Source organism: Morone saxatilis, unplaced genomic scaffold (assembly GCF_004916995.1).
Source record: "Morone saxatilis isolate NCDOM2014 unplaced genomic scaffold, NCSU_SB_2.0 Contig12, whole genome shotgun sequence".
In the NCBI taxonomy this organism is placed as follows: domain Eukaryota; kingdom Metazoa; phylum Chordata; class Actinopteri; family Moronidae; genus Morone; species Morone saxatilis.
In genome coordinates, this window is record NW_023339674.1 from 16940764 (window position 1) to 16964438 (window position 23675).

At 39.1% G+C, this 23675-nt stretch overlaps 2 protein-coding genes across 4 annotated transcripts in view; one reads left to right on the top strand and one right to left on the bottom strand.

The window, feature by feature from the left end:
• Positions 1 to 13576, top strand: part of slc44a5b (solute carrier family 44 member 5b) — a 30076-nt gene extending 16500 nt beyond the window's left edge. The window contains exons 3-23 of one of the 3 annotated variants that reach the window (XM_035653969.1): positions 1236 to 1309; positions 3001 to 3085; positions 3378 to 3462; positions 3597 to 3710; positions 4687 to 4747; positions 4837 to 4960; positions 5130 to 5174; positions 6682 to 6765; positions 7031 to 7143; positions 7330 to 7461; positions 7571 to 7670; positions 7785 to 7877; positions 8112 to 8199; positions 8629 to 8891; positions 9104 to 9198; positions 9291 to 9394; positions 9516 to 9589; positions 9933 to 10003; positions 10623 to 10711; positions 11514 to 11598; positions 13329 to 13576. In XM_035653969.1, coding sequence (XP_035509862.1) covers positions 1236 to 1309; positions 3001 to 3085; positions 3378 to 3462; positions 3597 to 3710; positions 4687 to 4747; positions 4837 to 4960; positions 5130 to 5174; positions 6682 to 6765; positions 7031 to 7143; positions 7330 to 7461; positions 7571 to 7670; positions 7785 to 7877; positions 8112 to 8199; positions 8629 to 8891; positions 9104 to 9198; positions 9291 to 9394; positions 9516 to 9589; positions 9933 to 10003; positions 10623 to 10711; positions 11514 to 11598; positions 13329 to 13432 — 2083 coding nt within the window. In that variant the 3' untranslated portion in view covers positions 13433 to 13576. Of the gene's footprint in view, positions 1 to 1235; positions 1310 to 3000; positions 3086 to 3377; positions 3463 to 3596; positions 3711 to 4686; positions 4748 to 4836; positions 4961 to 5129; positions 5175 to 6681; positions 6766 to 7030; positions 7144 to 7329; positions 7462 to 7570; positions 7671 to 7784; positions 7878 to 8111; positions 8200 to 8628; positions 8892 to 9103; positions 9199 to 9290; positions 9395 to 9515; positions 9590 to 9932; positions 10004 to 10622; positions 10712 to 11513; positions 11599 to 11908; positions 13259 to 13328 lie in introns of those variants that run through there. The other 2 variants (XM_035653968.1, XM_035653970.1) reach the window with 2 other exon arrangements.
• A 2295-nt stretch (positions 13577 to 15871) lies between these two features.
• On the bottom strand, positions 15872 to 22301 carry LOC118322163 (LIM/homeobox protein Lhx8). Its single transcript, XM_035653756.1, has 8 exons — positions 22199 to 22301; positions 20849 to 20974; positions 20529 to 20650; positions 19712 to 19932; positions 19189 to 19292; positions 18323 to 18418; positions 17037 to 17226; positions 15872 to 16310 (listed from the first exon to the last, which is right to left on the bottom strand). Exons 1-8 carry the CDS (start codon positions 22277 to 22279, stop codon positions 16234 to 16236), a joined length of 1017 nt encoding a protein of 338 aa, XP_035509649.1. The 5' UTR covers positions 22280 to 22301; the 3' UTR covers positions 15872 to 16233.
• Positions 22302 to 23675: the final 1374 nt, after the last annotated feature.

Below are 23675 nucleotides of genomic sequence, written 5' to 3' on the forward strand. Positions count from 1 at the left end.
ACAGCACATTCAGGAGTGGCGATAATAGGCTCATCTTATTCTGAGATGAGAAACAAGGAGTATTAGCAGTCCTGCTGGGACAGAAAATATTCCCAATCCTCTATGTTGCTAAGTTCAGCAAAGCAATCTATCAGAGCAGCCTGTTAGCAAAGATTGCAAGGTTTACTGCAGTTATTAATACAGGACCATACAAACTGTTCTTAACTGCAGCTGCACTTGTAAACAGCCCGGGATAATTACACAGCTGACCCTGAATCTATGATAACTGAGCGTACAGTTAAAACAGTCGTGTTTGTATCTTAATGTAAATGCACTAGTCTGTTTAACCTATTGTGTTGATCCTCAGCTGATCCTCTGTGTGCATCAATGCTCCTGTCTCTCTCTTGGCTGTCTGCTAGTTCATAATGAAATGGTATGTGGAGGCTGAAGAGCAGCGTGCATATGTGGTGCCTGTACAGGACCGTGTAACCATGCTGCATACAAAATAAGGACAATCCACTCTTCAAAGAAACACTGTCACATCTCTGAGCTCAGGCCTCCTTTTGACATTGGCCTTGCTCGTCTGGATGGAAAAGGAGACGGATTGAAAGCTGGACGAAATGAGGGTCTCGAGTCAATTTGTGTAGCATATGGTGTTAGGGGGAGGCTTTGTATGTCCCTTGTATGGTACTACTTGGCACAATGGATTTAACCTGGATTTAGTGGAGACTGGGCTCAGTACTCAACAGTTTTAAAAGAGGGCTGTGAACGGGCTGGACTGACAGCTGGAAAGAAAGCTTGTTATGAGAGACAGACAAGTGAGACAGTGAGAGAGACTCTGCTCTGAACTAGCAGACTGAGGCTACTGTGGAGAGAGAGGCAATCTTCAAATAGCTGCCTCTGTGCCTGTGGGACAGTTACCTCCAGGGGGGGATTCAGGGTCTCATTAGAAAGTCAGTAGAGCTCTACTATAGTTTCTCTGAAAACACAGTATACAGATGACACCTTGTCATGCCTGGTAGCCAGCACTGCACCTAGATATAGAGCTCAAACTCACTCAACACAGCAGCTGTCATGATTACTAACAATGAAATGGTTAAACACACGATGCATATTTTCTGTCCTTCAGATTCCCCCCAGGTCGCATTAGTACATACATCAACCAACCATTTAGAAATAACCTTATTTTTCTCCAGTGATCCTGGCTTCATGTCACACATCTCTTATTTGTTCTCACACATTTTTTTTCTTCCCAGGAGCTGTACTGATGTGGTTTGCTGTATTATCTTCATCATCGTCATCCTCGGCTACATCGCTCTGGGTACCGTGGGTGAGTTCGACACACGATTACATCACACAAAGCTTCATGATGACGCCCAACCGCACACGCACAACAGTGGTGATATGTTCTGGTCTGGTCCGTGGTGTGGACGTGTGAATTGCTCACTTATCCTGTCCTGACAGGTCGTACGAAGACAAATCTCTAGCTGGTGGAATGAGCAGAAAGCTGAAAAGTGACAATAATTTAACAATATCGTAATTCACCACAAACTGCTCTACGCAGGATACGCCGACACCTAACGAGAAAACCATCTGTTGTTTTATTTTATGTCTTTGTTTGACTTATTAATAATTTCACGGTGGGTTAATCAACTAAATGTCTGATTGTTAAAAGTGTGGGGGAGTTAAGAAATGCAGCCCGGCCCCCCAAGAGAATGGACTATTCTTTTTAATAAGTGGGAGTTTTACCACAACATGCAGTTTGTATGGCTCTCTCTGGTTGAGGGGATTGTGTTATTAACGCTGTTTTGATGTCCCTGTCGAGTTTTTGACTGGATGACCGGTGATTCCCCGTGGCTTTCATTTCATTCAAATTTTCTTGAAGCCATTTAGTTCACTCGAGTGTGACAGAGACTCCACTTTGTCTGCAACTGACTGAGGCCATGCAGTCTTGTGAATCTTCCCATCAGCTCCCCTTTTGCTCTTTACACTTTTTTTCTTTCTTCTTTTCCTTCAAGTTTTCCCTTTTCAGATTTTCTTCCTTCCTCTCTTCCTGCTTTTAGTCCTTTTTACACACACAACTTTTGTTTAATCCTGTCCCATACGAATGCACGTCCTGTTTTATCCAGCGCACCTCACCAGCACATTTCCTTCCCCCCTCTTTCACACATGTATGGTATTCATCACACATTAGGGGAAAATGAAGTCCCGATGCTGTCCCCAAAGTGTCGTCCCTTTGCCAGCTCGTTATCAGTGGAGTCACGTCTCAATCTGGGCATGGGACATGGGAAGGACTTACTGTTTCCCAATAATTTATAAAGAGCAGAAGCCATGACAATGAATGTGAGTTGAAATAGAGACTGACATGTCTGCAATCAGCTCAAGAACTTGGTGTTCTTTCTGCATCATTTCTTAGTTTCATCATCCTTGTTGTGTCAAAGACTTGTAGACTGCCTTCATTGTGCTGTTCCACATTTTGCACAATCCTTCATTGACAAGGTGAAAGGCCTTAAAACTGTGTTGTTCAGGTTGGGCAAATAAATGAAACACAGCAATTGCTTAGTAAATTGAATTTCAGTGTTACTGCTACTCCTAAATTAAACTGGATTGATTTTGTTGTTTGTTTTTTATGTGTGTAGAAGTGTTACTTCTTAATTGATAAGCATACATGCAGTCCTCCAAATAAATTTATATTGTTGTTTTGATCATATTTTTTGTGTTGGTAAAACACTGAGAGACACACATGGCCATGGCCTGATGCACTCATAAAACTGAACGATCCTGTTGATTTAGAAAGGAATAATAATGTAATGGTTGTAGGTAGTTGATCATTTTCTCTGTTATGTAAAAAAAACTAGACAAACTCTCCGAGGTGTCATTTAGGACAACAGAGAGTCTGAGAAAGAAAATGTTGACCAGTGGCTTTGTGTACCTCAGTAGTTTCAGGGGTTTATTCTAGTATAGCTACACATGTTAAAGTCCATGCAGTTTAAACCAAACAATGTTGCGTTATGTTTTCAGCCTGGATCCATGGCGACCCCAGGAAGGTCATCTATCCAACCAACAGCCACGGTCAGTTCTGTGGCCAACAGAGCACCCCCAATGCGTGAGTGGAATCATATCTGTTCTTAAACTGTAGTACACTGCAATAATTATGTTCCCCAATTTGTCTGTCAGCTTCCCATTGTTATCTTTACACTCACAAAAGGCTTTGACCACAATAGAAGGAGATGGTTTGTGATTAATTATGGCAGGCACGGTACACTCTCTCCCTCGCTCTGAGTGTGTTTGTGCTGAAATGCTTGCTGATAAAACATTGCACAGCAATGCACTGATTTCTCAATCTTTTGAGTCCTTCTAATTGGACCTCATGTCGTCTTCATTGTTTGTCTCCGCAGAAACAAAGCCATATTATTCTACTTCAACATGTTGAAATGTGCCAATCCTGCAGTTTTAATTAACCTCCAGTGCCCTACCACCCAGGTAAGAGACTAAGTGATGCCCCTTCTAGCAGCACATTTTTACACTGCTTTATGTTCCTCTCCAACCTTTCCGCCACGCTTGATTATGCAAGATTGATGGGCTTTCTCATTAAGAGGACGTGTTGCCTCCTACAGCTCTGTGTCTCCAAGTGCCCTGACAGATTTGCAACTCTCCTGGATGCGTGGAATACCAAAAACTGGGACTATTACAAGCAATTCTGCAAGCCGGGCTTCGAGATTGGCAGCAAGGTGAGAGACACTGGGTAGAGGTCCTTTGTGTCTTTTTACATACTAGATGAAAGTATATTTATTGAACCTCATATCTTAATTCTGAGAGTTTAGACCTTCTTCCTCTGTTGTAGAAGCACTTTTTCATCAGCTATATCTTTGACAAGAAACTCATAAAACTCATGCCCTGTAGAGCTTTTAAACACCCATCCTCAGATTTCATGAGTCACTTTAATAAAGAGCTCATTTGAATGTGCTTTGAGAGACAGTCGGAAGTGAGCTAGCAGCGCACTGATGCACATTACAGCCCTGTTCCGTCGTCTGGCGGCAGTTCAGTAACGGTGACGTTGGCATGATGGTGTGTAAGAACCAGAGAGTGAGGTGGTGTGTGGGAGCACTTAACAGCTCAGTCATACTGTTTGAACTGAATCATTGATTTCCCTTCCCACATCATCAAGTATGACACTGTTACATCAGACAGGATTTAGTCCAGCTCTGTCATATCTGCCTTCTTGGTGTTTAGGGATAATGATATTATACCAATGCTATAATCAGTGAAAATTAAACAGTGCTGACAGATCTGTCTATGAGACTGACGTTATTCCAAAAATTGGAACTATTTTTATGTGTGTAAAACATTCTGATGTTATACATGTGATGGTGACAGTTATTTGGTTCACGAGAATAAATAGTGAATTTATGGTATTTTTTCAATGTAATTTCCAGTTTCATAAGCAACAAATTCAGTAAACTGACTTAAAGTTACGTTTGAATCAAAATAATTGTTTTCCCTAACACAAATTATAAACAGCAGCAAGTCACACACGGTATTACTTAAATACAGAAACCAACATGACAGAAACAGTTTGTTTTATTAAATGTAAAAAGGCCCTCCACTCAATCTCTAACTATGACAAATACTGTGTTGAATGAATAGTTAGTGATAAATCTCTCGTTTCAATTATTTAAATCATCATCTCCTTTATTGCCCTTTCAGTCAGTTGCAGAAGTCATACAAGATGAAGACTGCCCGTCTATGATTGTGCCAAGCAGACCTTGTAAGTGAATATGAATAACTGTAAACACAGTAACCCACAATAGCTCATTATTTGTTTGCCAAGCCACTAAAGACAAAAATGTGTTTCAGTCCTTCAGCGGTGCTTCCCTGATTTCATTACAAGAAATGGAATTTTAACTGTAGCCAATCAGACCATCTTCAAAGACGGTGACAATAACCAGAGAAGTGTCAGCGACCTCAAAGATGCTGCCAAGTAAGATCTGCTTCCCTGCAACATTAATGTTTATACTTGTTGTTAGTTATAAGTAGATAAGTCATTAAATTGATTGGCATTCTTGCTGTAGTAAAAGAATGTGCATAAATAAACCCCCCTGTAAAATAAAGTGTTTTAAAACTGTTAATACTATTGATACTGTCAATAGGGCTGCCAGCTCTGCACCCAGAGAGCTCTGGACAGATATTTCAGGGTAGGACAAGTGGGCATGTCATTGATGCCCAGGAATGTGTCCAACCACATTCAAAGTCATTGTGCATGTTTATTGCATGGAAATGCAACTTACCCACAAGTTCATGAGTAGAACTTCAAGGGTACCTACAAGCTTACAACAGCTGCTTCGTAAAACTACGCTATCAACATGTTATTGAGCTGAGATAGCAAACTTTGGATAAGCAGAGAAATCATGTATTTACACTCGTGAGCTGATGTTAGAAACATACATGATTGTTTGCTGTGATCAACCCGAAAAATATAATGTGCTTTAATGCTTTTCTCTTTGTAGCCAAGTAACCGCCATGCAGCAAGGAGTGGAAAGGTCTTAAAAAATGATTTATTTCAGCTTTTTAACTTTGCCTCCACTTGTAGTCAATAGCTTGTGTAGACTAACAATCCCACTCGTGCTCTTCATCGTGAAGAATCTGTTTCTGCGTCCCTCCACCTGCAACAGGAATTAGGACATATTAATACAACTGTTTGCAGCATAACCTCAAACCTCAAAACAACAAGTCATCTACTACTATGTGAGTGGCTGTGTGGTGTGTGTAGAATGAAATAGAGAGTGGTGTAGTGCCCCCTGGTGGTTGTTAGGTTTGCTACCTTGATACAGTACTGTAGATGCATATTAATGCAAGCTTGCACAACAGTGCTGGATATGATCCAAACTCTTGTCTTTGGATTCAGTGACCTTTAGGGAGCTGACTTAGAGCACTTCATTATAATGTTGTTTTCAGAACTGCTTTCAGTGTTCTGTTTGTCCCATAGCAATGTTAGCTTGTCCTCTTTTCCTCCTGTGTCTGTACTTTACAGATTTATCTTAGTCATAGAGCAGTGTGTCTGGAAGGGTATCAGGGTAAGGTTGAGTTTAGATCTGTAGATGGATTGATAGTAATTTTGAGGCTTAAACACGTTTTTCAAGATGAGTTCAGGTGACAAAAGTAAAACAAATCAAACAACTTGTATTGAGTCCATTATGTTGAGTGTTTGAAGCATTTATTCCATTTTTATTGGTTACTCTTCTTTACTGTGAACTGAAATAAATTGGTTCTTGACCTAACACATCCATTAATATGTGCTATTCCACTAGGTGTTCCCCCGTATTACATTCAGTAACACGCTGCTATACCATTTGCCGCCATACTGAAGAAACTGTTGCTCAATAGCGTTTAAGTAACACTAATGCTGTTTTGTGGCACTTTGATATAAAACTTACTATATTTTTTCAGACCCTTCTAACCTGATAAGTAGGTATTGTGGCTGAAAATATCAAAAGCATTTTGAAACTTCATTCATCTTTCTTTAACGGTGACAATTAAACATTAAAGATAAAGTGTCAAAATGTTCTTGAGCAACCCTAGTAATTAAGCTACTAGAAGCACAAACCTGCCACAGCCCCATATCCGTGTCCTCATTAAATCCCTTTTTTTGTCACCTCTTTTCTTTCCCACTCTTTCCCATGTCATCTCTTCGCTCCGTCACAGAGGTATTGCCAATCTGCTGAATGCCAAAGAAGTTGGCATGAAGATCTTTGAGGATTATGCAAATTCCTGGGACTGGATCCTCATGTAAGAATGACTGTGGTTTTCCTGTTCCTGTTTCGATTTTCTCCTCAGACCCAACAGGACATTAATGATGAAACTGATGAAGACTTTCACGCAGTAACTTTTACATGCAGACAATTCCTCCCGTCTTACCCGCTTGAAGAAATTTACAACCGTAGACAATTCTGATAGCATTTGATGAGCACAGAACATTTTACTAAATCATGTAAGTTCAAATTAATTTCTTTCTTTCTCTGTTACAAGTATGTATGTGTTTGTGTTGTTGCAGTGGTTTCCTGATAACCATGGTGGTCAGTCTGATCTTTATCTTGCTGCTGCGCTACACTGCTGGTGTGCTCCTGTGGCTCATTATCTTCGGTGTCATCGCTGTGGTCGGCTACGGTGAGTATGTGCTATAGACAGTAACCCACATAGCCACTGGCTACTGTATACTTCTTGGAGATTTGACTTCCTCACTTACCTTGCTGTTAGCAGTTCTGTTGTCATGGCAAACTGTAGCAGATTTAGATTTGTCTTACCTTGTTGCTTCCTTTCCTGGCTTTCATTCTGTCTCTCTGTGTCTTTCAGGTATCTGGCACTGCTACATGGAGTACAGTACTCTGAGCGGGAAGCCAGGTGCTAATATCACCATCTCTGAAATTGGTTTCCACACAGACTTCGGCGTTTACCTTGAGCTCAGCCAAACGTGGCTCATCTTCTGTATGTTGTCATCCACTGCCATACCTTAACTTCAAACTTAAATGCTAAAGTGAAATGGTGGAACATATATGCATCGACTAATAACTGAAACATTTCATTTGTTTTGTAGTGATCTCGCTTTCTGTGATTGAGGCCATCATTGTGATTCTGCTTATATTTCTGAGGATGAGGCTGCGCATTGCTATTGCCTTACTGAAGGAGGGAAGCAAGTAAGTATAGATAAAAGCTCTGTTGACTCCTTGAAAATGAAATGGTGTGTTTGAATCTTTTAATACATATGACACACAGTTAAAAAAAAGATGCTTTGTTTTTCTTGTTTTAAGGGCCATCAGCTACATCATGTCCACTCTCTTCTACCCTATCATCACCTTTTTCCTTCTGGCCATCTGCATCGCATACTGGGCCGTCACTGCAGTGTATCCTTCTAGCTGCCGGTGCATTGATAAAGTGTAAACACCACATTTTTCACAAAGTCATATATACAATGGAAACAAGCTGGTGTTCTACAGACCTACAGTAGTATTGTAATGTCTGGTTGAATGAGATGACTTTCTGTAAATAGCATTTTAATCAATGTATTAAAACAAACTGAGTGATTGTTGTGTGGAAGACATTTTCCTTTGTGTTGTCCTTAACTACTTTGTCCTCAGCTTCTTAGCATCATCTGGTAATGCAGTCTACAAGGTCACATCTACTGACGATAAATGCATGTATGCCAACCACACATGTTATCCAGAGGTTAGTCCCCCACTCTTTTCAGTGAATCTCTCACAATCAAGTGTATTTGCTGAGAAATACTGTATCTGCCTGGAGTTTATTTTGTTATGTTTTGTTTAGTTTAGAAAGTGTTACAGATTCTTTGCCTCTTCTTGTTCTGTGAAATATATTTTTGTCAGTTTTTAACATACTCCCAACTGTAATCAATCAAAGCAAATAGCTTCTTCTTATTGGCTACAAGTCAAATCTGGTAGCTGGCAGTGAGTTCTGTGTGAGAACCATAAGAATCCATCTCTAATGCTCTAATGTAGATTAGTAGAGTTCACATTAGTGGCTGACAGCTATGAACTCTTATCTGACTAATGTAATTTATGTGTACCAGAAATATTTAATCAAATATTATGTTACATCACTCCACACATTAAGATCTAATCTGTTGCTTTCTTTCAGACCTTCAGTCAGACCAATTTTACCAAAGTGTGCCCCGGATCAAAATGCATGTTTGCCTTCTACGGTGGGGAGTGCATCTACCACCGCTATATCTTAGTCCTCCATCTGTTTAACCTGTTCGTGTTCCTCTGGCTGGTCAACTTTACCATTGCGCTGGGCCAGTGCACGCTGGCTGGAGCCTTCGCGTCCTATTACTGGGCCCTGAAGAAGCCAAACGACATCCCTGCCTGCCCGCTCTACTCATCTTTTAGCCGAGCCATACGGTAGGGAGCTGTACTGAACTGTCCAGTGTACAAATATTTACTTGACACCTAAAAACTCGGGTATGAATAAAAGTCAAATTTGGGACCTGCTTGTCTCATAAATAACAGAATCAAAGTGAGATATTTCCCAACACAAGCATCTATTGAATCTATTAAGATTTCTACGCAAATGTTTAAATGTCTGTTATTCCATTTGGTGTCTCGTGTCACAGTTACCACACAGGTTCTCTCGCCTTTGGTTCTCTGATCGTCGCTGTGGTGCAGTTGTTCCGAATTGTTCTTGAGTACCTGGATCACAAACTGAAAGGTGAGTTGTGACCCACCAATTGTCCTACACTTTGTCACACAATTTAAGGATTACTTCAAATGGGATGTTGATGATTGAATATGTTTTCCCAGGTTCTCAAAGGGCATTTGCTCGATTCCTGCTCTGCTGCCTCAAATGCTGCTTCTGGTGCCTGGAACATTTCATCAAGTTTATAAACAGAAATGCATACATTATGGTAAGTTAAGAAACACAGACTTTGCCTGCAGTTTTGACTGATTTATGGCAACCTATTACAGGTCACCTCCATGCTTAAATACTCCCTAACAAGCACTGTCTACTTTTTTTCCCACCAACAGATAGCAATATATGGGAAGAACTTCTGCACCTCCTCCAAGGATGCTTTCTTCCTCTTGATGAGGAATGTTATTCGGTAAGAACTTCCTTATAGGTGTGTGTCAGATCCACTCATCTAAAAAGGGTCAGAGTACAGATTAGACACTCTCTGGGCTGCTTAGTATACCACAGTTACATTTCTCCATTTAATAAAAATAAAAGATGTTCAGATTTGTGAAATAACTGACACATACTGTGCCAGTGAAATAATCAAGAAATGACTGTTTCAAGCAGTTGGACATTTGTCCTTATTAGCCTACTCACCATTATGTATTCAATGGTGTGTGCAATCATAGATCTCTCCTGAGTCTGTGTCTCAGTGTGTGACATTGCCTTCTCCGTTTCTCCTCCACTCTGGCTTTTCTCTGCTCCCTGTGCAGGGTGGCTGTCCTGGACAAGGTGACAGACTTTCTGCTCTTCTTGGGAAAACTGCTTATTTCAGGAAGTGTCGGTGAGTTTCATGTCACCCAAGGTCTGTAAAGCGACACACACAGTGGCATAGATGAAAACTTGCAGTAGAGACAGGATGAGATATCCTCCTGAATATTACGAGGGTGATAAATCGTCTCACCCCCAGTTATTTTTGCAACGAACGTGCTCTGTTTCCACTCCGTTTGCCTCATTGCAAGTTGAAATTTACTGTTGCTCAGGCTGTCTGCCGGTCTTTGAGAATAACAAAATTTCTTACATTACATTTTGTAACTTCGGTTGAATTTGTGAGATCTTAATTTAAACATAAATCCACAGTAACCGTAGGAGTTACTCGCACGAATCCCTGTATAAAATATTGTGTTATTTGACCTTAGGTTTCACAGGATCTATTGATCTGAATGTACTAAAACAAATCTGTATTTTCGTAAGCCCTTTATTCTTCTCCTTTGAACCAATTATAGCTTTTGTGAATCCCCATAAATTAAAAAAATCTGTAAATTATTTGTGGTGTGCTGTTGTTTATCACACAAACCATTTGCTTTCAGTGATGTATCCCACATTTCTTGTTATAGCTTCTGCTTTTTATTTTATTGTTGTTAAATCTTGCTGAATTATTATTGTAATCTTTTTTTTTTCAGGTGTTCTTGCATTTTTCTTCTTCACACGTAAAATACCAGTCATTCAAGAGGAGGTGCCGGCTCTAAATTACTGCTGGGTCCCCCTTCTGGTGAGGAATTCAAATGTGGGCTTTTTAATGAGTAATTGTACCAGCAATAACAGTTGAATGAAGTTTCTTGAGGAGGTTGAGATATGTTTGTATTCTAACTACACACAAGGTGCTTTGTTTTATTCAAATTCCTTTCTATTGGTACAGTGCAAAATCATTCAATGAATTTCTTCTTCTCCGTTTTATGTCTCTGGCTCAGTAAGAACCTTTTAGAGGAGCAATCCTGTAATCATGTTTTGTTAAAGTAACCTTAATTTAAAAGGCAGCTGGAGCATTAAATATATTAAATGAAAATTCACTTCACTTTCCTCACAGAATGTGCCACAAATGTGTTAAATAGCTAATTTTATCTGTCACATTTTGCAAAGGATTTTGCTAATGACATTTAATCATTTAGAACCGATTTATAGTGAAGCCTGTTTTCAGTGACTCTGCTCATTACCATGAGCCAGGCCCAGCAGTGGCATCTAATTTATTCCCTCATCCTCCATAACACCATGTCTAACACCTCACCTGCCTCCAGAACAGAACACACACTTCCTGGTGTCAACTTTTTCTTAGTTGTGGAAACTGCATTTCACACCATGTCAGTTATTCCAGATTCAAGTTATTCAAATCAGATTAAAGTTTTGCACAAACCAATTAGTTTTGTTGAATAATTTATGACTCAGTGGTTCATATTATATTTGATTTTTTTTTGTGCTTGTTATAAATACAGATCATTGGATGCATAATAAAACAGATTGCAGTGAGTAAATGTTGACAACATAGCAATCTGACTGCAACCTGTTGATACTTTCAGACGGTGATATTTGGATCCTACATGATTGCAGATGGCTTTTTTAACGTCTATTCGATGTGCGTGGACACATTGTTCCTGTGCTTTTGTAAGTATGCCGTGTCTTTCATTACACGACAGTGTAAGAATATAACTACTGGTACTGAATAGGTTAGGTTGAAGATGAAATGTCAAATAGCCTGTCAGCAGTTGAATCCAACTCCTTCCCTCTTTGAAACTGTCTCTAAACAGTAAACTGAAACTGTTTCCTGCTCATTCAGCTCCCTTTAATTCTTGCATGACCTTTTTCAAAATATATCTCTACTAAGTCTTTGCTTTCCTTTGTCTTTCTGGCTGTCACTCTGTGCGCTGTCTGCTATTCCTGTTCCTCCTTCTCCTGTTCTGGGACCTGGTCTCAGGTGAAGACCTGGAGAGGAATGACGGTTCTTCTTCCAGGCCCTACTACATGTCTCCTGGCTTGCACAAGATCCTGCGCAAAGGAGAGGAGGGTGCCAAATTATGCGCTGCCTCCTGAGCGATGTGCGGCCAATTTACTGAACTGTTGACTCTCTCACTCACTTCTCCATATCTACTGTATGTGTGGGGGGGTCTGGACGTTGGAGAGCGAGTACTGTAGGGCTAAACATCAAAACTGGATGCATCCCAGCCTGTTCAGGGATGGCCTGGACATGAAAGGACATGCTTTTACTTCAGTTCCTCACAGAAAAGGCATGGGGGGACTAGAAAAAGACCTCTGTTTACTTCCTCTCTTGAGCCAACTCAGATACTTGCCTTTTTTTCTGCCACGCTTATGTTCCTTTTCTTTATTCTTCTCTGTATTCTCTGCTGACCTCTGCCTTACTGAGAGGGTATGTGTCAACTCGCAGGACAGACACACAGGCTGAGATGAATATGACAAGAGCATTTTTACCCAAACAAAACATGAGGAGCTTAAACATGTACAGATGCCACTGATGGACTATGGCATAAGGCATCACCGTGAAAAAGTGATGGACTTATGGGGCACCCTCCTGTCGCACTTTGGTCTTCTAGTGTAAAAGTGTATGCACTTTCACATATGGGAAAAGAACCATGTGATTTATTTCTTCTGTCTAGCATGATTATTTTGCTGGCTGTTGATGTTTACCATTGATTTTATAGGTTGCTTTGATCCATCATATTTATACTAACACAAACACACAGATCCAAAAAATGGTGTGTAATTCTGCACTTAGCGAAACAGGTTTCTCTCTTTTACATCATTTAAAAAAAAAAAAAAGGTCACAATCATTTAAAAGTTTCCTTTATGGTCATAGATGTACTGTAAACCAGACAGAGACTTTGTGGGAGGTCAAGACTTAAAGAGACATTTTATGGTTTTTTGTTTAAAATTTGAACAGAAGCTGACCGTTTTCAGGAAACTTCTGAATGCAGCCACTAGTTTATGTGCCTAGTTGTGAAAAAAATAAAAATTGTTCCTCTTATTCTGTGGTTTTAGACCTAACACCAGGAACCTTTTTGCGATACAGTTTATAAAAGGATGTCAAAGCCATTTTTGGTAAATTTTTTATTGGATGGTTCAGATGTAGAGCTGTTTTAATACTAAGTATAATACACACATCTGTATGGAGGTTATTCAGTGTTCTTTTTGTATAGAAGAATTTTTTTTATCAATGAAATCCAATGAAAATGTGAAAATCATTTTTTTGAATAAACATAAATGGTTTAAGTATTGTCCAGTGCATTTTCAAAGTACCATGTCTCTGGTTTTAAAGAGACCAGAAATACAAGATCAGAAATGTCAGCTTTTAACATATTCCTGCTGCTGCTGCCTCCTAGTGTGGGATCTGGAGGTGAACGACGGCTCTCCTAACCAGCCCTTCTACATGACAAAAGCCTTGCGGAGAATCCTCAACAAGAAGAACATCAAGACGACGGCATAGAAAAAAGACGAAAGGTGGAGGAAGGAGAAAGACTGAAGATAATTTACTAAAGCCTGGTATAAGCCCGTGTGGCAATAAGCATTTTGCCAAATATAATAAGTGTACACAAGTTGCAACTGTATACTATAATAGACAAAAGATAACTCTAATTATTAGATTCACCTACATGCTCATAATTTATGGCCTTGATAGTTCGTATTTATTTGCTACCTGCAGAAGTCAGGTTAAAAAAAAAACTAAAATTAGTCACACAGTTCTTGTAAATATATATTTTTATCTTATAGTTATAACCAAAATATGGTTTGTTGTATATGTTTTATAGCCACAGTCATACTACACATTAAGTTTCTCCTGGAACAAGTGATGTATTTCTTGATTGAGATTGTGGTAAACATCAGCTGTTTTGCTCTTAATCTCTTGTAGTTACTAGTTTTCACCACTTGGTGGTGACAGACATCACCAGATTTCTCATTGTACTGTTGTGGAGGTGTGAATGCACTGCTGATTGAACTCGTTTTGCCATGAAATGGTGAAACGTTAGCTCATCTGTGTATTGTGTTATCACAGTCTTTAACCTCAAATTGTCTCACATTGAGAAACATATTTGCCACTTATTGTCCACTGTTTTCATATTTAACTGTCAAGATATAATCACATCGCAGTTCAAAGTGCTTTACTTTTTAAGTGCTTTACTGTTTAAGTGCCTTTTCGTTAGTATTGCCACTTCAAGTGTCTAATTGCCTCTTGCAGCTACATAGTCTACATTTGAAGATGCTTTACTAATTTTGATCTTTTTAAAGGGATAATGAGGAGCCAGTGATGGAAGTTCTTGTCTTTTTCCAAATGTTAGGGGTAGGAAGCAAAGTGCTCTGTGTTTGGTTATTTAGAAGAACGTCACATAAAGTCAAAGGTTTACTCTCTGCAGCAACCAGTGTGACACAGACCCCTCTACCCGTTATACACAGGTGCTGTTTCTTAGCTTTTGAACCTGCTGCTGATATGGGCACATGTATGTGTGATTCACAGGGCAATGCAATGAAACCGATTCCAGTAATTAGAACCATTACAATGTCTTTAATGTGGTAAATGGCTGCTCTTAAAATGATCACCCATGTATCTTATTAGTAAAGGTTGAAACAGTGTTAAATCTTTTTCATTATTGCATTATTAGGGTATTAGTCAAATAGAACATTGTTTATTATAGAGAACGATTGATGATGTTGGTTGCTTTTTTGAGTTTAAGCACATCTCAGACAAAGCAACTGACATCAGGTCCTGATTTCTTACATTACTGCTGAAACAGTTGTGTAGATGTGTCCATTTAATGGAATGAGTTATTCACAGTTTTAGATATCAACAGGTTGTTTGTAAGGTGACGCAGCTGTTGGCAGTTAACACAGTGTGTGTCCTTTTCTTTTAAAGTCTTCAAACGTCTGGTGAGGTCTTCTCTTTCCTAAATGTATTCATGCATCACTTGGAATGATGCTCACGGTTAGATCTCTGAGATGTGACTCATGCTTGTGAATCTTTGTACTGTGTTTGTCAAACCTGAGAACCTGCCCTCATGGTGCCTCAGAGTGACAGCACTGCCAGACTTACACACCTTCTGCCCCGTTTGAGCTGAACACGCCGGGACACGCACACCGTAAGCATTCAATAAAAGCAAAACAACGACGCTTGTGTATCTGAAAGGAGACAAATGATGCATGTAGTGCTCAGTGTGGCATATTACACATGTAGCATGTCGTTATTAGTTTTTCATAACCGCTATTCTCACAGTTGTATTTTGTGTCTTTATGTGCACGTAGCTCAGGTTTAGTTTCATTCCCAAGAGGGTGAATACCTATGATCTGATAAGTGAAGTAAAAACTGTGTTTTTATATGCCTCCCCCTCCCTCCTATGTCTGGAAATTAGATTCTTTTGGTCAACCACAGTCAACAAGTAGACACAAGTAAAACTTGTGCGTCAGATTTCTTACCACAAACTCTTAGAAGTCAAACTCTGAGCTGAAGATGAAATGCTCTAACCTGTTGATACTTCAAACTGTTTTATTTATTGTTGCTCATTTGTGCAGAAAGCCGACAATATAAATCCCTCTTGTCATGTATTTATTTATACAGTAAAAGTTGCATGTTTTATAAGGGAACATATTGTGTGTGTTTATCATTCAAATATAGATGTGTTTTGTAACTTCTATTTTTATCAATAAAATCTGTATGTACTTACTTTCTACCTGAATTCTAAATATGCATACTGAGGTCTTAACACTGCACCATGTCACCAGTTGTGTAAAATATCTCTTTTCATTAATTCATCTCCCGGGGTTTTGTGAAAGTAGACATTTATTTTCAAAACAGACTTCACATACAATAAATAAATTAAATTGCAATATTCAAACACAAACAATTTCAAGTTCACCTTCATAATGAGTTGACATTTTGGGTCTGGTGGCTTCCACTTAGAGTACCACGGTCAAACTGTGTCACCAACTACACAAACAAATATAAATCTATTATGTCATATGTCACAATCCTATGAGGTACACTGAACCTTTCCATTTCCACATTATACAGTACATTTAGGACTGTAAATTATAGTCATTCATAATATGATCGACAGTGAATTAAGTGTTTTCAAAGAATATTGACTTGTAAAAGGAAAGGGTTTATGGTTCACTTAAAATGAAATGATATTTACCATGAATATCTGAATACTGTGGCTGCTAATGATGGACCATCGCTGGTGGAATCTGAGGCTCTCTCTCTCTGTGTGTGTGTGTGTGTGTGTGTGTGTGAGCAGCTCAGGCGTGAGACACAGGCAGCGAGGTCATGGCGTGGGCTGGCAGCAGCGGTTGAAACATAGATTGAGGAGAGTGTACTGTGGACACACAGAGAGCAATGGTGTCATTACAGTTTCCATAAATGATATTAAAATATATAACGAACTATATATAATTGTTTAATTAAGACATTTTTAAAAGTTTTAGTATCATATTTAGGTTTATTTTGTCTTAGTTTATAATGTGTTAAAGATTGTTACAGATTATTCACCGCAATATAAAAATCCTGATTATTTGAATGTTTCCTTATTAAGATTGTATCATTTTAAATAATTATCCTTCCAGTTAAGTTCATGGGCAAGTCTGACTATTTATTAATTCTATTTCATTTCCATTAATCAAAGAGAAACTCTTGTTACTAACTAAATGTTACTTAAATATAACATCAAATCATTACCAAATAAACATGCATTACATTACTGAGAAGATAAAGTTAAATTTAAATTTAAATAATAATATTTTATTTTAAATATTAATTTAAATAAACCAGTCACATTTCACATGTTAATTCGTTTTTCAGATAATTCACATGTGACATGTAAGAAGAGTTTGTACAGTTAAAAATTAGATATAATAATAATAACAATAATGTGTTAAAACATAAATTTGAATTATAGTTTTTAGTTTTTAAGCAGTAAACTTCCTAAACAAACTGAACCAGGGACTGCAGATGAAAATAAGCCTGTATGGCTATATCTGGCACATATACGTAGTGTTCATTAATGTGCATTGTCCAAAATGATCATAAAAAGGCCAGTGCTCACTGTCTATGAAAGAGTGTAGTGCAGAGAGCATTGATCCCTCCGGGCCTCCGTAGGCTGTGTACTGCAGCTCCTCAGGGGTCGGGGTGGGCTGGGACAGGCGGCTGGGCTGCAGGGAGGTCATGGGTGTGCTGGAGGTGTGGTTGGGGCTCACATGCTTCTTATGACGTGCTCTGCAGTTCTGGAACCAGACCTGAGTTAACAGGACAAACACCTTTTGTAGGGCTGCATTCGAACGTGACAAAGACGAATACTGTAGGGAGTTACGTTAGCTTGTACAGGGTAACTTCAGTGTGGCATACATCCTTACCAGAGACAGTAGCTAGGCTCAAGTAGAAAGTAACAAATCTGATGTGTCACAGACATCAATTTAAAGCTGTGTGAGTGGAACCACAGCAATAGTTAACTTTGCACAACTATTATTTGTTAGTTATGTATACTTTATACATTTCCTAGGAAGTTATTGTACTCAGATCTAAAACGGTGGCAAAAAAAAAAAAAAAAACGCCTTGCCAACATCAGTTTGGTGTCAAATGCACTCAAATTAAACACATTAATTTAGATTAGTTTTTAAAATTGCCTGTTAAAAAATGGAAATGAACACATAATTTACTACAATACATTTACTAATGTGCCACAATAATGTACAGTAATGTTTTTGAGTTCAGATATCTTCATTTGGGGGCTATTTCAAGCAAATATTGATATAAAAAAAATCAGCATATATTTCTGGCACCCTTAAAGTCCCCATGTCGCCCTCTTGCCGCCCAATGAACATTTATCTAGATCTGCCACTGATTGCATTTTGTACTCCATTACATGCACCTGTCAGCTAGTTACTGGATACTTACTGGATCCTGTCAATTCATATTTTACATACAATTAAAAACATATGATTAGCTTATAAATTATAATGCACTGTTATGGACTGCTGTAACTATGCAGCAGAATATAAAGGATTTAAAACTAGCTTTACCTCGGCCTGCTTCACCATTAAAATGCCTAATAATGCATCAGTAATTGGGAACCAGTAATATATATAAATAGTAAGTAGAAAGCTGATGGAAAATCCTTTAATCAGGTTTGTAGCGTTTTTTGTCTTTCTTCTACCATTTAGTCTGCAATTTATTTAAAATTTTACACATAAATACATATTATTTAGTGGTAGAATTGATGTTTTTCTTTCTTGGTACATGTGTTAGCAACAGATGTGTATCATGCAGGTATCGTACTATATTATTATATATATTATCATCCATCTTCCCTTCGTGCACCGGTCCCTCACTGACCTGTATGACTCTCCGACTGAGGCCCGTCTGCTCTGCCAGTTTCTGCAGAGTTTGAGCATCTGGATTGTTGTCCTGAGCAAACTGGGCCTGCATCACCTGCATGTTCAGAGGTAAAAGAGAGTGAGTTAAATAACAGACAGGTTTTGTTGTGTGACAAAATGCATGTTGCCTTTGGTTTATCTGTATCAAAAGCACTGCTGTTCACAAAATCATGTTTTTGGAATAATACTGTCAATAAGAATAAATTATGTGATTATAAAAATAACTTTCGGGCAGGTAATATAAACATTTTGTGTAATTTTGGACAACCATCTATTATTGCTTTTAAAGATTTTAATTATAGGATCCTAAACAATGCACAGAATTATTATTGTTATTATTAAGAGGGGGGAAAATAGCACAAAAATATCATTTAAAAATGACATCCTTGTTTGTGGCATTCTGCCTGCATCAGTTGTGATAAATATATCAGAATTATATAAAAAATAATATATGCTACATTTATCTAGTTTGCTATCGACAGCGCCTTATTTTATTTATTATTTTGACCTTGTATTGTGTTTCTTTCTACAATAACTCATTTATCAAGGCTGAAGCTCCCACTGGAGACACTGAAATCAGACTAATGTGACCTACGTATTAATGTGTAGGTCACATCGTTTGGATCCTTTTTCTGTCCGAGCAAATTAAAGAAAACATATTCTAAATCTTCATTACACAAATTTGTAATTACTAACAACATTAGGATAAGGCCATGTATTTAGGCTCTGTTTGTTAGGCCAAAAATGAAAGAATTTAGTGTTTTCCCAGCAGAATCTTAATATCTATTATTAGTCTGTCTGTAATGTGTGGTGATGGAGGTTAACCTGCAGCTGGTCGGCAGTGAAGCTGGTCCGGGCTCTCTTGGAGGGTTTTGGCTGGTTAATCTCCTGTTCAGTGGGCACAGCCCCCTCCATGTTAACACTGTTCCCTGCAACCCAACAGCAGATCCTCATATTGAAACATCTTTAAATATTTAGCACACAGTGACACATCTGTATTACTTTGAAATACAGTATTTAAAACCTGTTAGATAAATGGAGCAGCATGCAATAAACCTATTTAAGCCATTAAAAAAATGGGACATGTTCACTTTAATTTTAAATATTTTAAATAAAACAAAACAAAGGGCAAACAGCTCCTCTGTTGGTAGCTTTAAGTGATATTTTTAAGAAAAAGGGAAATGTTGTCTTTTATGGCAAAATGTAACAAATCTGTGGGAATGTCTTGGAAGTCATTTCATTTACTCCTCCAGCCTCCGTGAAGTGCTCTATACAGTAAAAACAACGCTCCCGGTATCTTGGAGTCAGAACCGGGTCCCTTTAGCGGACCCCGGGCCGGCCGGCTCACCTTTCTCCACGGCCCGCTTGAGGTTGTCCAGCATGCAGTCGTAGTGGACCCTGCAGAGCACCTTCTCCTCCACCAGAGCGAACTCCTCCCCGGTGGACAGCTGCCTCTTGCAGGAGAAGCAGGCGAAGCAGGCCAAGTGGTACACGTTGCCCTTCGCCCGGCGGACCCAGTCTGTGGAGTGGATGTTCCGGCCGCAGCAGGCGCACCAGGTGCCGTACCTTCTGCAGGACGGAGGTCATGGTGAGCAGATCAGACACTCGCACACAGCTGCCTGAGGGCATTTAAAGGCTGCAACGCGCAGAAGTTGGGACTTATCGGCATTTTAAAGGATGATGCCAACTTTTTTTTAGGCTTAACATGCAGGAAAACTCTGACACACAGCTGCAGCTCTGGGAAAATTAAAGATATGATAGGCCCTGAATTAAATTCTAAATAGTTATTATTAAAGTCTATCTATCTATCTATCTATCTATCTATATCTATCTATCTATCTATCTATCTTTTATGGATAGTTAAAGTGCGGTTAGTCATTTTTTTCTAAACTGCTTTAGTTTGGATTGATTAATGATGCCTCTCTATTAACAAATTTACTGAATGTAAATAATTAAATTAAATTAAATTAATCTCCAACCAAAGTAGGGAAGAAAATATCAAGCCCCCACAACAGTTATTATTATTATTACTGTCATAATAATGCCCCAGTTTGCAATATCATTTATAATTATTAAGCGGATTTTGGTTTAATTTCCTTCAACTGTTTCGTTTCCGTTGCTTCGATTGTCGTTTGACCAGCACGAATAAAAATCGGTGCACATACCGAAAATAATCCAGTTTACAGAAAACTTCTTTTTCTTTGATGTAACAGCTCGTGTGGCTGCCAAGTGAAGTCTGGCACACGCTGCAGGAGAGACAGCGCACATGCCAGCACAAGTCGTTGACCTAAAACAGAGACAGGATAAATTAGTAAAAGTCAATCAGTTCGAAGGTACACTGCAGGCCTCCCGCATTACACCACGCATCACTGCCGGCCTTAAAAACGCACAAATCCCAACGAAAAAAAGAACCCATGATCCAAAAATGTAACCTCGCAACAAAAAAAGAAAGAAAAAAAAACTTGATGTGTTTTTTTTTTTTTACCTTTAATAAATATTTATCCACAATTTCCTCGTTGCAGCTCGCACACACAGCTCTGCCTAACAGAGGCGCAGATGCCATCGCCTGCAGCGACGACGCGTCTTCATCCAAAACTTCCACCGGCGCGCCCTGAAGGGATCAGACCTGAGGTTAGAAAATTACGCACAGGAACGCATCCACCTTCACCGCTACAGTACAGCGTGGCTTACATAATGTGTTTGAACTCCACCTGTTACTGCCACCAACGTGACAATAAAACACCAGAAGAAATCGTTCAGATTCTAGTTTTTCCTGCTCGGCTCAGTTTGTCAAAAGATTTGTGTCTTAAAACATGTACGAGCAGCCATTGTTTCTAACTGGAAAAGTATTTTTAAAAAGAAAAATATCCTTTGGAAAGTTAGAATGTTCTCACTTGTTGCAAAAATGATCTTAAAGTTTAGTTTGATTTTAAGATCTGCCTCCTTTTTGTTACCTTCAAATTTAAAACTTTATCCAACGGCCTGTGACTGTCTCTCAACCCCCACTTATAAATACAAATAAAGAAAAGAATAAATAAAGTTTTAGCTCCATTCCTACCATTATGTCTCTCCTGTCCTCAGTGCATTTGCCTAGCAGCTCTTCGTCTCCTTTGCAATCCTCACACATGACGAGAAGCTACGGCGGGAAGAGATTGTTGTGGTTCTGTCAGACTGTGGCAGCAGCTGCCTTAAATGCCCCCCTGCTCCTTCCCATAAATATCATGCCTTTCACTTTTCACCATGACAACGCCCGGCGATTACCAAAATGACATTTAAAAGAGAAGGGATAGTCATTACTTACAAAAACAGACAACACTTGAGCTCACACTTATCCTATGTGCATTATGTTCTTGAGATCTGCATTTGTGATTCAGCAAGCCGCGAGCTGCAACGCGTGCGCGCTGAGACCCCACACAACACGCCAATTTCTCCTGTCAATCAAAAAAAAAAAAAACAGTGCGAGGTCTCAAGGTGGGGGTGGGTGGGGGATTGATTTTTTTAATAACAGCAATTAAAAAAAAAAAGGGAGCAGGAAAGGGGGGGGCTAAGTTCGCCACAAACGTCTAACCGGGCAACCAAAAGGTGAAGAGGTCTCATTAACTACTTGAGTTTTAATTGCAGAATTCAGGGAGGGGTAATTTTCTTCGACATTTCTTCAAATTGTGAAAATACTGAGCTGTCAGCGTGCAGACGGCGGGCTTTAATGACAGGCTGGGGCCCACTTTGATTTAATTGGCGAGGCAATTTCGGCTAATATTTAATCTCCGACGCGGTCTGCGCACCGAGCCGCTGCGTAAAGGAACACGCGTCCGTCCTTTTTAATTGTTAGACTCACCTCATCGTTGGACAACACAGATCCGTTCTCGTCCTCGCTCACGATGCAGCACTCTACTTTGACTTCACTTTTCCAGCGCATGTCCGTGTCCACCAGTTGTCCCCCCTGGTTTCACTGTTATTCCTTTCTTTCTCCTCCAGGATTCCTCTGTCAGTCTGTCCCGAGCTGTGTCTGGAGGGCGGGTCATAATTCATATTTTTCCTCCTGTTCTCTTTGGCCGCGCCTCCTTTTTGTTTTGTTTTTGGAAGCTCGTTGTGTGGTTTCATGCAAGGTTTGAGGAGAGAGGGGACAGGAGGGGGGGTTACAAAGTCTGTCAGGGTTTTATGAATGTTTCCAAAAGCACTTTTTTGCTGAGATTTCGATTTGCCCGCATGTAACTGCTGAAATGGCGCACAGGCAACACAATGCGTTTTATTTGGGACAACCTGTAGGCTACATTTACCCAAGGACTGAACTTAAGTAAGTCTGAGCTACTTCACTCAATGATCTGCTACACTTTCTGAAGGCAAACTTTTTACTCCACTGTTTAATTATTTATTTATCATTTATTGAACTGGCTATTCACTGGTTACCTTTACACATCGATGGTCTTACACTCATCACAAAACATGATTATCTCATAGAATATTCTGCACTGTAGATTAAACTAAATCAAATAGGCTGAAACAGCTCATTGCACACTCATACATCAGACACAATGATCCAGTTATATAAAATCTATAATAATAAAACACTCTGAAGGGGGCCATTCTGCATAACAAGTACTTTTATATTTAATACTCGAAGTACATCTTGCTGCTGATACTTCTTTGCTTTTACTTAAATAAAATGTTGAATGCAGGATTTACTTTAATTAATAATTTTCACAATTTGTTACTTTTACTCAAGAAAGAGATCAGAATACTTATTACACCACTGGTAATTACCCCAACATGATACCTACTCTATATCTCTGAGCAGCATGTGATCTGTTTATTGAAGGCTGGCAGTACCTGACCTGTAGGATACTAATATTTATGTTTAATTTACAGTTTGTGCAGATTAAGCTGTTTATTGTCTCGTGACCCCTTCAAACAAGGTAAAGTCTACTTGTGACCATTTCAAAACACAAGTGATTTTTGAATATATATTAATAATTTTCCGAACGCCAGAAGAGATCAAATAATTATTAAGCAAACTTTATAGTAAAAGCAGAACACTTTTATGCTGCAGAAATATGTTATTTTTGCTTCTTTGTCCTGTCTTCTATCACGTTGTGACCCCATAAAATGTATCTTTGAACTCCATTACTCCCCCAGACTGGGAACCCCTTTGTTAGGGGTCACTAACACATGCTGCAGACATCCCTCACATTAAATTAAATGCCAGTACTGCTATGTGTGAGTAAATACTTGATTTGTGGGTACTTTGAGGTAATTTGATTGAACACAACTAAATTAGGCATTATGTAAGGACAATATACACTAAAATAATGAAG

What these genes read in the sequence shown, in the direction of transcription:
- LOC118322163 (XM_035653756.1), bottom strand. Translation starts at nt 22,279, where the DNA reads ATGCGCTGGAAAAGTGAAGTCAAAGTAGAGTGCTGCATCGTGAGCGAG. An exon ending in TGTAAACTGGATTATTTTCG is followed by an intron (nt 19,933 to 20,528) that starts GTATGTGCACCG and finishes TCCGTCCTGCAG; the next exon opens with AAGGTACGGCACCTGGTGCG. An exon ending in CAAGCGGGCCGTGGAGAAAG is followed by an intron (nt 19,293 to 19,711) that starts GTGAGCCGGCCG and finishes GTTGGGTTGCAG; the next exon opens with GGAACAGTGTTAACATGGAG.